Consider the following 12969-nt stretch of genomic DNA (forward strand, 5'->3'; position numbering starts at 1 on the left):
CTTTTAAACCCCCTAGCAGTTGCAGTATTTTCAACAATATCTACACCAATTCCTCCTGATGATGGCCAGGCAAGGAGTGATACGGGACTATTGATGTCATTTTGTGTACAGGTTTTGCCCTTCATGTTAACCTTAGATGGCCACATTGGTAGGTAGGAACTATCCTACTCTATCTTTGCATAGCAGCTGGTGCAATCTGTGGTGGTGCTTTATATTGCAAAAATGATAAATTGCTGACAGTTTTAAGTAGTAGAATAGGGTTTAAAATAACTGTATAAATAGCAGTGCCTGGGCTTTTAACAGTAACTCTGTGATCACAAAGACAATGGTTGTATTTATTTTTTAAAACCTAAAGAGAACCACTTGACCTTTCTATTTTTAAATAATTCAGGTACAGACAAAGGAATTGTAAAACTGAAATAGAGCATGACCTCAATTTTTATACTCAGTGGAAAGTGTTGTAACAAGGATCGTTGTTTTATTGTTGCCATATTGCAGCACTCAGGCAGAAGCATTTCCTACAAACAAAGTGGTACGAGAAAGAAGCCTTCATTTTGTCAGGGGATCACTAAAGATTGACTCGGTCTTTCCTCAGGGAGCATTTATCATAATAACTACCATCATTATGGGAAGGGCATTTTTCCTTACTTATGTTTAACCTGCTACTTTCTGCCTCCTTTTGCCAAATTTAATCGCTGTAACTTGTCCATAGCAGCAGAATCACAGATGAAACATATAAACACATCAGGCTCTACATATTATTTGAGTTTCATGAACTGAAGGATGGTCAGGACTGACACATCCATGCTTTCCACTTGAGATTCACCACAAAGAGGATTTGTGTATTTAAGGAAATTTAATAGATGTTGGACCATAAACCTACTCTTGGCTCATCTTTGCATCCAACAGCATTTCAGCATTTAGCAGCACACAGTGGTTAATAAACACTGGCCGTTCCACCTCAATATGCAGTTTTACATCTAGGCTTGTTGTCTGTACTTTTCAAAGCAGGGACGTGTTTTAAACATGTTTAAATGAATTCCAGCATTGTGCAGCAATGTGTAGTACCTCAGTGCTTTTCATAAATGCTATTCTTTAGTGTGCAGCAAAACAATTACACATGATGGTGCAAGCATCGTCTCATTCTGGCTACTTCATCAAATGCTTCTGCATAATTTCCAGCCTCAGACAGAAAACAGGATTGCTTCATGAAATGACTCTGCAAAAGCATTTTATAAGTATTGGCAGTTTTCCTCCATTTATAGTTAAGCAAACAACACAAGGCCAAGCAGTTGCCAGAGTACAATCACTAACCTTGTACAAAAATGTGAAGTGCTTTTGTGCAGGGAGGCTAAGGGAAGTGATGGAGAACATGCAAAAGTGCATTTGTGTTTGATCTCAATTGTCTCTCTAAATTCTGATTAATGTAAACGTTTGAGGGTAGGACAACAAATACTTTACAGAAAAATAAACGTTTGTGAAGAATACTAACACTGTGCTTACTTATTAAACAGATGTGAGACTTGCTTAAAAGCCACAACATAGAATAAAAACAGATTTCTGAACCTGTGAGCTTTTGCAGCTGATCTTGCAAGACATGGACCAGTGCAACATATGTAGGCAGATACTGCATCTTTTATTAGACCTATTGATGTCATGGAAGCTTAAGAATTCACTGTTGTTGCTTAACTTGGGGTTTTAAAAGTTCTGCACATTTTCCATTTTAGGTTTCAAATTCTGGTAACTGTTGTGCGGTAATCATAGTGTTGCTATAGAGCTACAATAATTAGGCAATGTAAGACAAAGTTTGTAGGTAGAGGATTGTCTAAAAAAAGATGTTAACTCTGCCTACAACTTCTCTTGTAGACTGTGAAAACCAATTCCAAAGAGACTGTGCAGCTAAAACCCAAGTTACAGACATATGCAAGATGTAATAAATTGCACTAAGAGTGTCATGGTTTAACCACAGCCAGCAATCAAAACCATGATAGCTGCTCGCTCACCCCTGCCCCCAATAGGAGAGAGAATCAAAAGGGAAGGGAGAAATGTGTGGATTGAGATAAAAACAGTTTAATAAAATAACATACTACTAACATATATAAAACGGAAAATAGAATATAAAAGATACTCAATGCAATTCCTCGTGAACTCCGTCCGTGCCGAGCAGCCAGTCCTGGGCAGAGAGAGATCACCCTGGTCCTGAACAGCCGATCCCAGGCAGAGAGAGAAAAAGGCAGAAAGGCCCAGAGGCCAAGCGCAAAATGTCAGGGTGGCAGAAGGCTGAACTAAAATACTCCTGAACGGAACTCCACCAAAATGGAGCAGAACCAGAACAGCTTCCAAGCTGCCTCACACCTGCAGACAGTGCGCCCAGAACGACCTTGGCTCCCAGAACAACTAAGATAACAGCGAATTCTTACATTCGCTTTGTTACAACTCAAAACCACTGGAAAGTCACTTGAATAAAAACATTAATTCTGTCCCAGGGTGTTATCTGCTTGTTCTCACACTTAACTCAAACAACGACTGCGCTAGCTGTGACAAGAAAAGTTTCTAACCGCATGAAGAAAATTAACTTGTTTTCAGTCAAACCAGCACAGAGCATAGCAGGAATTTTACTTTTGTTAACTCCTCTGAGCGTTCAAGAGGTGCTGAAGGTCACAAAATTAACATTTAAGGTTGTCTTAAAGCGCAGTTCACAAATAGCACCCTCACTGCTTGGTTTCAACACCTTAACAATGAGGCAGCCTGTACAGAATTGTCTTTACCATTTTAAGTCAGCTCTAAGAAAAAAAATAAACTATTTTTAAAATATTTTTTTTTACTTTACAATTAAACAGTGACTATGAAAATTTCATTTTCAGTTAAAATAAAAAATGAGTGATATATAATGATATATGGGAAACCAAGCAGCTCCCTAGGATGTGTGTGATTTTTATTTTATATATATCTAAAATAATATCAAGCAGGACACACTCAGAAATACAGATCTATAAAATAGCATGAAGCTAAAAAATGGTGCTTAAAAAAAAAAGAGTAAGTCCCATCCTCCCCACACACATTCCCCTTTGAATTGCTTGCAGGGCACCTTTGACAGTCACTGGGGTTGATACTTCTTCCATTCACACACCAGGAAAGGGGGCAAGTAACACCAACTGATCTGCATTTCTAACTGCAAATAAAAATAAATCCTTTAAAGTACTGCATATAAAGTACCAAATACCATATTAAAACAAAATGATATTTCAGTTGAGCTGGTTAACAGATATTAAGTTGTTTGTCAAACTGCTAAGAGTGTAAAGAACTTTGTCACAGTTTTGTGAATAAGATTCAAGTTACATATTTATGAACAAGGGGGTTCCTACAGAAAGAAAACTTTTTAAAAGTGTTTCCATATACACAGTCTCTAAAGCATGATTTAATACTGAACAGAGAAGAAAATTGTGCAATTTCTTTTCTGAAGAAATTAGCTTGTGCATTTTAAGAAGAAAAAAAAAATCACTTTAGTGGTGATTTTTAATGGCAAATTGGTAATACTTAAGACCACTCCTGTGAAACCACCTATGACAGATTAAGTAACACAGACGAGATACCATATTAGAAATATGGTAAGATCTGTAATCGAGTAAAGCACAAAAAGTTGACAGATTTTAGCGTGAACCACATCTTACAGGACAAGTGACTTTGCAAACAGTTCTGTACAAAACACAACAGCTAATGAAGAACCTGAGCTATGACTCTGTTTCTGAAATCACAGTCAAAATTCAGCTGTTCAGCTCAATGCTTCACCATCCAATGTAAAAGGGATATAAGCCGAGACAGTTTGATCACGCTCAGAAGTCAAATGCGGACGCAACAGATTTCTGGTTCTATTTACACATGCAAAAGCCCACCTTCCACAAACGCCAAACAGATCCAGGAGGCAGGTGCTCCTCTGCCTTTAATCACTGGTGATTAAATATGTAATGGTAAGATCACACATTTCAAGTATGCAGTTCAGATCCCTTTATCAGCAGCAGGAAAAAAATGAAGTCTTAACCCACCCCCCCAAAAAAAAAGGTAACTGAGCTTTTCTCAAGAAAATCCAAGATACGGTAAAATTATCTTTTTCTGAAAGGGGCCCCAGAGCCCCACTCCCTCTTCCCAGGATAACGTCATTCAACTATAGGCAATTTCAAATCCCTTTCTTGCTAAAACTGCTTACACTGTCCATCATGAGGTGAGGATGCGTGCTTAGCAGCTATCAAGTATATATAGATTATACAAGCTATTAATTTCTTTTATAGAGCATCTTAACATAAACAATTGCTCAGACTGAGCCGAGAGCAGTTGGCCACCAAACCGAACAGAAACAAGAAGTGTGTGTGGGGGGAGGTTAAGCATTTCAGATATGCAACCATCTGTAGCATTTGCCTGGGACTGTGCTACATATAATAATGAGCCAGATCACAAGAGGAAATATCTTTTAAAATATAAATACAGAGACAATGAAATACAGATATATTAAAATACTACATCTATAGCAGGGTAGAGGCAAGTACCCTTGCCCTCTGTGTCAGAAATCTGAGAGAAGGCAGGGGAGGAGTTGCAGAAACAAAGAAAGGAATCACACAGAAGTAAGCGCATCGGATGAGAGGGTTGCTCTGAACTCCAAACGCCCAGCGCTGGCAGCTGACATGACATCTTCAAAGTTCCAGCTGAAAAAGGTCCTTGGTCAAGCAAGCTAGAATTGCATTTTATATTTTACTTGAAGCGTTCTATGTCTGTGCAACTGACTGAAGCCTCACTACTTACTTTTGTTTCATCACTGGTGGTGTGATGAAAGAGAGTCTGCACAGATGCTTTTTCTCCATAGGGCACGATGAATGCAAGGCCCATGAAGCATGCTGGAGAGGGACTCGCATTCTAAGATTTGTTTAGGAAACATAGGCGGAGGGAGGTGTTTCTTAGGTTGCTATAGTCTATTGCAGTGTGATCTTCTAGAAGAAATACGATTAGAACAACGCTCCCATGAGACCTGGATAGTTAAGGCTCAGATGACAATCCCAAGCAAAGTCCAGCATTTCACAGTATTTGTTTTACAAGTTAACACACACAGGCCTAATAGAAATGTTTTATTTAAAGTAAAAATTGTGCACAAATAAAGGGAATGATTACACAACAACGTTCAAGACCATATTCCATATGAAACAGGAAAATAGTAGTGACAATATTAACTAGCAGAGCACCCATAAGAATCCAACTCGTATACGCAAAGGAGGTTACTCCACATAAACACACCATGCTTCTGTTGCAGACATATTCTCCAGAAGACAAAGCCTACTGCACTGGACTGTACACCCAATGTCCCTTCTGAATATTTATGACACAAAGAAAAATAACTGTTAATATCATGGCACTTTGGAGAAAATGAAAGTTTAAAAATAGATTTACAGTCATTTAAGATGTTTGTCACTTAGCAACATTCTTAATGGTTAGATACGTAAATAGAAAAAGTATCTTTTCTGTGACATTATCTATATAAAAAAAAATTGCTTTAAGCACAAAAGACAGTGTTTTACTCCATTACTCTTCTGTGATGAACAGCAGAAATGTCGTTCCTTACATAAAGCCATTTTGCTTAATACCCCATATGAAATTAAGTCACTGTAGAGACAAGGCTTTTATTGATTGTTTAAGTAACTTCCAAGTTTAATATCAATGAAGTCCTGATGTCTAATCATGCGGGTGTTTAAGTCAATGACTTAACAATTAATCACGTTTCAAACTGCATGTAAGCAGTTCACTTGACACAAACTAAACATGCTGAAGTTATTAGCTGCTCTTCAAAAATAGGTTCACTCTTATATTTTATACAACTTGATTTTAAGAGAACCTGATTTTTAACATTGTGGAGGTTCAAACATTTCCTGAAACTGAGGCCCCTCTAATCACTTCCCAGTTTTGAAAACTCAGCTCAGTACTTAAGAGTTTCCTATTCGTGTTGCATTAAAAAAAAAAAGGAATTAAATCCCAGACCATGACAGTACTGCCTATTTGTGCAATCTCTCTCCTTGAAAATAACATGTAAGTGAAAAACAAACACTGGAAGATTTGTGCTATGAATGTACAGTGTCACCAGACAAGGATTTTCAAGGAGAGACACTGACCAAGCAGAATTTTTATTAAAAGCTTCAGATAAGGTTTTCTATCTTGTGCTTACAGATACTTAGATATGCTTTCAGAAACACTCAGCTTGCCTTACAGCTCTTAGTTAACTAACACAGATCTTTTTCTTCAATGTCTTTTAATCCCTTTTCCCTAAAATAAAAAAGTGGTACATTTGGCATTTTTCAGCCTAAGACATTCAAAACTATTCCTTAAACATTAAAAAAAAAAGAATTATCTGTGCTGTGTATTACACTGTGTACTAACATGAAATGTAAGAATCACACCTCCCAGAAGTCCTAGTTTGAACCGTTTTCTTGATCTATTCCAATTGTGTTACTATTAACTTTCAGTCTACTACCAACATTTAGGGTCTGACTGTTATTACAAATCACCATCTAAGTGGAGAAGTTAAGGGAGTCATTGTGAATAGCACCTATTTTTTTCTACATGTGCTTTTTCCACTGGCAAAGTGGAATACACTTTCAACAGCATGGCAATAAGATTAAAAAAAAACTAAAAAGAAAGAAAAAAAAAATGCCCTTATGTAGGCCATAGCTGTAACATATGCAGTTCTGATACAGTTAAGACATAAGTATAAAAGCAATAAATAATAGTACAAGGTTCTGCATCCATCAACATCAGCCACCCATTGCTGCTAAATTACACTCTACAGATTTACACTTTTTAAAGTATTAATTGAATTCCATTTATTTAGACTGACACCTTATACTGTGTAGAACCCTCACTGAAAGGGGCAGGCTCAGAAAGGCACTCTATGGATCAGCCTACAATTCCTAGTGTATCATTTTGTACCAAAATCTACTGATTCTAATCTTAAGTGAATCATCTCTTTTAGGATAAGATCAATATTCCCTGTGAAAGCAGCCACTCTTGCCCTGTTTGGTTTCAAAATCTGCTCTCCGTGCTGTCATGTCAATCTGGAGGGCAATAACAGAGCTCTAAGTCTAGGAGGAGAGGCAAACCAGATGTTTAGAGAGAAGAGATTTACAACTACAGAAGTCATAAGGTCTTACTTGTCTTGCTGGAAAAATACAAGTCCTTTAATTACATTTTGTTACATCCCCTAACGCAACTTTTATTCTTAAAGAAATAAGAGAACTTTCCTTTATCAGAACGCTGTATTGGCAGGTTATACAGCCAGACCCCCTTGTTCAGTCAGGAGCCCCGCAGACCAACTTCTATATTAAAATTAAAGTTTGGCAAAACTGTTGGGAAGTTTAAAGTTTTAAATCTGGCAGCAAAAGGTTCAGCGTAACAACAGTCCTGGATGACAATACAAACAGAAAATTAGTTGAGTATTTCACACTAGGTGGCAAGGGCAACATGTTCAGTTACTCATTTTATGCAAGTGCATCCAAACGAAGAGATGTTTATCCGTGCAGAAACAGAGTAACAATTGGCACAGTCCAGAAATGGAGAATTCAGACACATTCCTCAGCTGACATCAAAAGAGGATTTATGTATTCAAAGCCTTCAAATTCAGACTGGTCAATCTTCTTCACAATATCACTATTAAGATTTAAAAAAACCAGTCATTAGTTCAGCAAAACTGAAAAGATAACAATATTAACTGACAGCTTGTCTTAAAATTTAAGACTGGTACAATGGATTGCATTTACCACTTTTTTTTTAATCAACTGCACCTGCATCAGCAACTTTTCTAAACTTTATTTGTACATTATGCATTTACAAAGGGATAAAGAAGGAACTTGGATCTCGGACCCAACTAAGGTACACAGGTAACATTTAATATTCACTGTTTGTATTTAGATACTACATGAGCATTATACCACCCCTCCTCCCCAAAATTCCTAAAATGTGAACAGCGGTGGCTCAGTCAAACTGGAAAGGCCCTTCCCTCCTCATCCCGAATCGGGGCCCCTCAGGAGCAAGGAACCACAAATCCACTACCAAAAATCAAATGCATTATGCATTTTATCAAGGCTTTTCAGGCAGGACAATCTCACTTGACTACTAACAATTTAAAATACACAAACAAGCTAAACAAAGCATCTTCTCTTGTTCAGAACACACAAGATAAATTCAAGCTAAACACAACATTCTAGAAATATCATAGCTTAAAGTAATGCAAAAATAAACCACTTGATAAACAAGTCTTTTTCCTTCACACATTCATTTCTTGCAGACAATACCTCTGAAACTTGTAAAATAACACTTATTCGCCTTTCCCTGAACTATGATTCTTTATTGCAACTTTCCCACTGTTAATTTTTACATGATGCCAGAGTATAATACTTAATCCAGACATACCAAGTCTGCCATGAGGACACACAAAAAATTTCTCCAAACTAACACAAGAAAATGTTATTTACTACTTTACGGATACTGAATATATTACAACTACAGCTATTAAATGAAGTTTTACAACTCCACTGACTTATCAGAACTATTTAAATTCTGCATTACTTACTCATCGTCTGGAGTGAGCTGCACAGGTTCATTGGTGAATTGGGAATCAAAGTTATCCAGACCAAATTCTCCAGATATATTTGGTTTAAATGGAGGCACCACTTGCTTTTGCTCCATCTAAGAATAAATGCAGTTAGTGACACCAAGAATGAGTTACGACCTATTGAATTATTTTTAAACGAAGCTGGAAATTACCATTCAGTTTGCTTTGTATACTTGCTACAACCATTCTATTAATATACTGTACTTTGTATAAAAGGGCGAAAAGATTCTGTATTGTCATTAGGGTTAAAAGCTCAAGGTTTTTGAAGTTTTTACATCATCTTTCATCCTCAAAAGAAGTTGTTAATCCATCACTGTATGCAAAGCAAATAAGCCAAGGCAATGAGCATTCACGTACCAGATCCCAATCAACATTGCGAAAGAACGGATGCCCCTGGATATCTGCAAATCCTGTTTGAGGATGGCAGCCTAAACGTTCCTTTGGATCCTGTGCAAGGAAGGAAATATTTCTAAATGGGTGCCATGGCCTACAAACGATTGAAGTACAGATGTCACAGATTCCATGAGAAATGAAACACTGGAGTTAGAAATGACGCTGAAAAACTAAGTTAGCATTGCTTGTTTTGGAAACTGTTCCAATGTAGTGTTTGAAATAGGCATGAATACTGTTTGTCACACATCAGTTAGTGAACAGGTTTTAAAAACACACAAAAAACTGCTCTTGAGAAGTCTTAAATAATCCCCTTTAGCTCTTACCTTATTGAGGAAACTCTTTAGAACACCTGCTGCTTTAACAGAAAGGGATCGGGGAATTCGGATTTGTTTTTCCAAGATTACTGCAAGAAAAAATTGTTCATATCAGCCTTTGTATCTGTAAAGTCAGATTAAAGGTAAGTAAAAACAAAGCACTCATGGTACATACCTTGGAAAAGATAATCTTCTGTGTTCTGATCAGGATTGTCAGAACTCCCAACTATATCAAATGGTGACCGGCCCGCCATCATTTCAAACATAAGTACACCAAGTGCCCACCAGTCTACACTGAAGCCTAGAATTCACAGGAGAAAACACCACTGCAGATATTTCGGAGCAAAAATACCAACACTTTGGGGGATAAAGACAGAGATGTTTTGAGAAGAAATAATTAATTAAAAAAATTGAGCACTGCCAGTCTTTCTGATTATCTGAATAAAGGGGAGGTAACAACTGCACTAGACATCACTTCGTTCGTCATGTGCATAAAAAGAGGGAATGCTGTACAAAGAAAAACAAAACACAAAACGTTTAAAGGTTGGTGTTAGGACCTTAACAAAGGTTTAGATAATATTTAAACCTAGTAATTACCAACCAACGGTGCATTATCCAGGGTGATGGATAAGGACAAGGAGGAAGTATGAGATTCTTTATAGCAAGAAGACAGTCATTTATGGACCTGAACATATCCATTCTACTATTCACTGCGCAAGGAAAAAAAATCCAGTAGCTAGGGTGGGACTGATACAGTCGGGTTGGCTTAGGAAGTTTGTGATAAGGAAGGAAGACACGAAGACAGTCTGAAAGAGACATCCAATTAAAATAAGGTGGTAGATTTTCTCTTTTTTGTTAAATAGGAACTAATTGTAGAACTTCTTATAATTGTAAGGGAAGAAAACAGATCAAAGATCTGCTTGGCACAGTATTAGAAGCTTAGGAGGAATGGATAAGCAACAGGAAACCTACACAGCAAGCATTCTATACTCTCGTAGGTCTCTTGCTTCAGGAACCTTATGGACTTCCTGAAGAAGCAATTGCATAGACAATTTCATCTTTAAAACTAAGATTTGTGAAAAGGATGTCTACTACTTAGGCCCTTTGCAATGCATTTATATCTAACACTACCATTGCTGCCAAATGTAAAGCTCCAAAACTGAACACAATTCAAGACCGCAAGTATATCATTAGTAGTATCTAAAATATTTAGAAACAATAATAAATTTGGGAGACTCAAGCTATTCTGCTAGACCAATAGAAAGAATTTAAAATGAGGAAGACAAAGTATCTCACTTGGTCAGACTGATGTTTTCTGCCCTTCTTTTGAAAGCTTGATTTACTTTTTCAGATAGGATGTTGAATTAAGATTGATTACATGTCTAAGGGAGATTTATACTTTCTACTGCTAAACAACTTGAGTAAGAAGTAATAGACAAGGTGAAAGCTATATGGCAGCAGTGAAAAATTCAATTTACCATAATCCTCTCCCCGGAGAATTTCAGGTGCAATATAATTTGGAGTCCCACAGAACGTGCTTGTTGTGTCACCAGGCCTCAGGCCCTCCTTTAAGAAAAGGGAGAAAGAAAATACTTGACAGTTAGCCAAAGATCCCACACTCCCCCCTCTGCAAAGACCTGAATTTTGAGTCAAGTGTCCTGAATACACTGAGGCATAGTGAACAGCTTATGTGACTGGGGAGATGCAATGGACAGATACAAGCTTTTCAGAGAAGAGCACGGGATGCAGATTTTGGGGGAGGTTACTCAAAGAATATGTGCGGTCTTCAACTATGGAATTTCTGAGGAACCAAACCTAGTAAAGCCCATAATAACCTGGCCTGGTCTTACAGTTTACCCTGCTTTGAACAGGAGGGTGGATTAGGCTTCCTGAGGTCCTTTCCAACCTGTGTTATTTTATGCTTTTCAGTTGCTTAGCCAAAATTATAACATTTTAAATAGTTCTAAGAGATCAGCATAATGGCAATTCCATGGCAAAGTCAAACTTGTGCTCCAGTGTCTTTGTAGCAACAAAGTTTTTCCAGAGAAAATAAGAAGTGTCACAGAATCCAAATGGGAACCAGTGTGACTGATACACTTCAACCTCTTGTTCTTTTTGAAATCATGCTATCCTGACTGCTTCAGCCCAGTCACGTTGACACAGCAGCTTTATAAAAACAAACAATAAAACAAACAATATGCACTGTCTGTGCATTTTGGCATTTCGTTTTCTTTCCATCCATTCGTAGAAGTGAAATGAGCATGCAGCCTATCCACACTGTATATAAATTAATACCTTGATATTCCACATTTTCAAGTCTCTGCATCTTTTAGTTTATGAAATTTCTTAATTGTTGATTTTACTGTTTACCAAGGAACTAGATCTTACCTTGCACATGCCATAATCTGTGAGTTTAATATGCCCTTCAGAATCTAGTAGCACATTATCCAGTTTTAAATCTCTGTAGATTATCCCTCGTTCATGTAAATAGTTCAACGCCAGACTGATTTCAGCAGAATAAAACCTAGTGCAGAAAGAGACATCGATTACTCAAGTAATAAAACCCAAACCACAATAACACAGTCTTGGTAGTATGATACTTCTCTAGATATAATTCTATGTATTCTATTCTTTTTCACCAGAAAAATTGATAAATTGTTTATAATCACACAAACATTTCTACCCACAGTCACTTCAAAATTATTTTTAATTAATATTAACATCTACTGAAATAATCCCTTACATCTCACCATCTGAGATGTAGCATATGCAGCAAGCGCTCAGCATTTGCCTGGACAGCTGGTAGTGGTTGTTGTAGGAGAAACAGTTAAAAACAAAAACACAACAAAAACACCACAAAAAACAACCACACCACCAAAGTGTTTTCTAGAGAGAAAAAAAATGAGAATCAGACTGAAGTAATCTAGGGTAATGCTAATACAAACAACACCTATTTCCACCTTGAAACAAAAATATGGTAGCTTGAAGCATTAAAGTGAAAAGGAAAGTTTCACATTCCTTAAATCCTTAGCATCTGGAGAGGATTTGCTAGCTCATCATCATAATCTCTGCACTGTGACACAAAACCAATGGTTTTGATGTGAGAAATCTGAAATTAGACATACCTGGCATGTTCCTCTGGCAGCTTTCTCTGTCTCTGCATATGAAACATTAGATCACCTCCATTTACATACTCTATAACAAAAAATAACCTGAAACACACAGGAGTTTGTTACAAAGATCTGAGATGTTACAGGTCTGTTATTGAGCAATGTCAGTTCAACTCCTCCCATCTCTCTGGTAATATGGCTGGTTTCACCATTTTCCCTCCCTTTGAATAGGTTTCCTAAGTTAAAAATCAAGCACGCAACATTTTTCTAGATAATTCCTTTATTGCTAAAGGAAAGTAAGTAATCCTTCCTGCATCCCTAATCCATTACAGCTACTGCTTGTCATTATTAAATAGATTCATGTCAGTTTCTATACAGAAACCAGAATTCTTTTTTCTCATTTTCCTTCCTGATTCCTTTCATCTCCTTTCTTTGCTGTTAATACTAGTAGTATATTACAAATACTCTTTCTTCTCACTTCCCTCCACTAGCTTGTCACCTTTTCATA

General features: G+C 37.1%; 1 protein-coding gene across 5 annotated transcripts in view; it reads right to left on the reverse strand.

The window, feature by feature from the left end:
* Window positions 1-5099: 5099 nt before the first annotated feature.
* The window catches only part of PRKCI (protein kinase C iota), a 28770-nt gene continuing 20900 nt past the window's right edge, over window positions 5100-12969 (reverse strand). For all 5 annotated transcript variants that reach the window (XM_065073888.1, XM_065073887.1, XM_065073885.1 and 2 more), the window contains 8 exons: window positions 12477-12563; window positions 11740-11875; window positions 10830-10917; window positions 9527-9652; window positions 9361-9440; window positions 9002-9091; window positions 8603-8718; window positions 5100-7680 (listed from right to left, as the gene is read on the reverse strand). In XM_065073888.1, coding sequence (XP_064929960.1) covers window positions 7593-7680; window positions 8603-8718; window positions 9002-9091; window positions 9361-9440; window positions 9527-9652; window positions 10830-10917; window positions 11740-11875; window positions 12477-12563 — 811 coding nt within the window. In that variant the 3' untranslated portion in view covers window positions 5100-7592. The remainder of the gene's footprint in view (window positions 7681-8602; window positions 8719-9001; window positions 9092-9360; window positions 9441-9526; window positions 9653-10829; window positions 10918-11739; window positions 11876-12476; window positions 12564-12969) is intronic.

This window comes from Columba livia, chromosome 9, assembly GCF_036013475.1.
Source record: "Columba livia isolate bColLiv1 breed racing homer chromosome 9, bColLiv1.pat.W.v2, whole genome shotgun sequence".
Taxonomy (NCBI): domain Eukaryota; kingdom Metazoa; phylum Chordata; class Aves; order Columbiformes; family Columbidae; genus Columba; species Columba livia.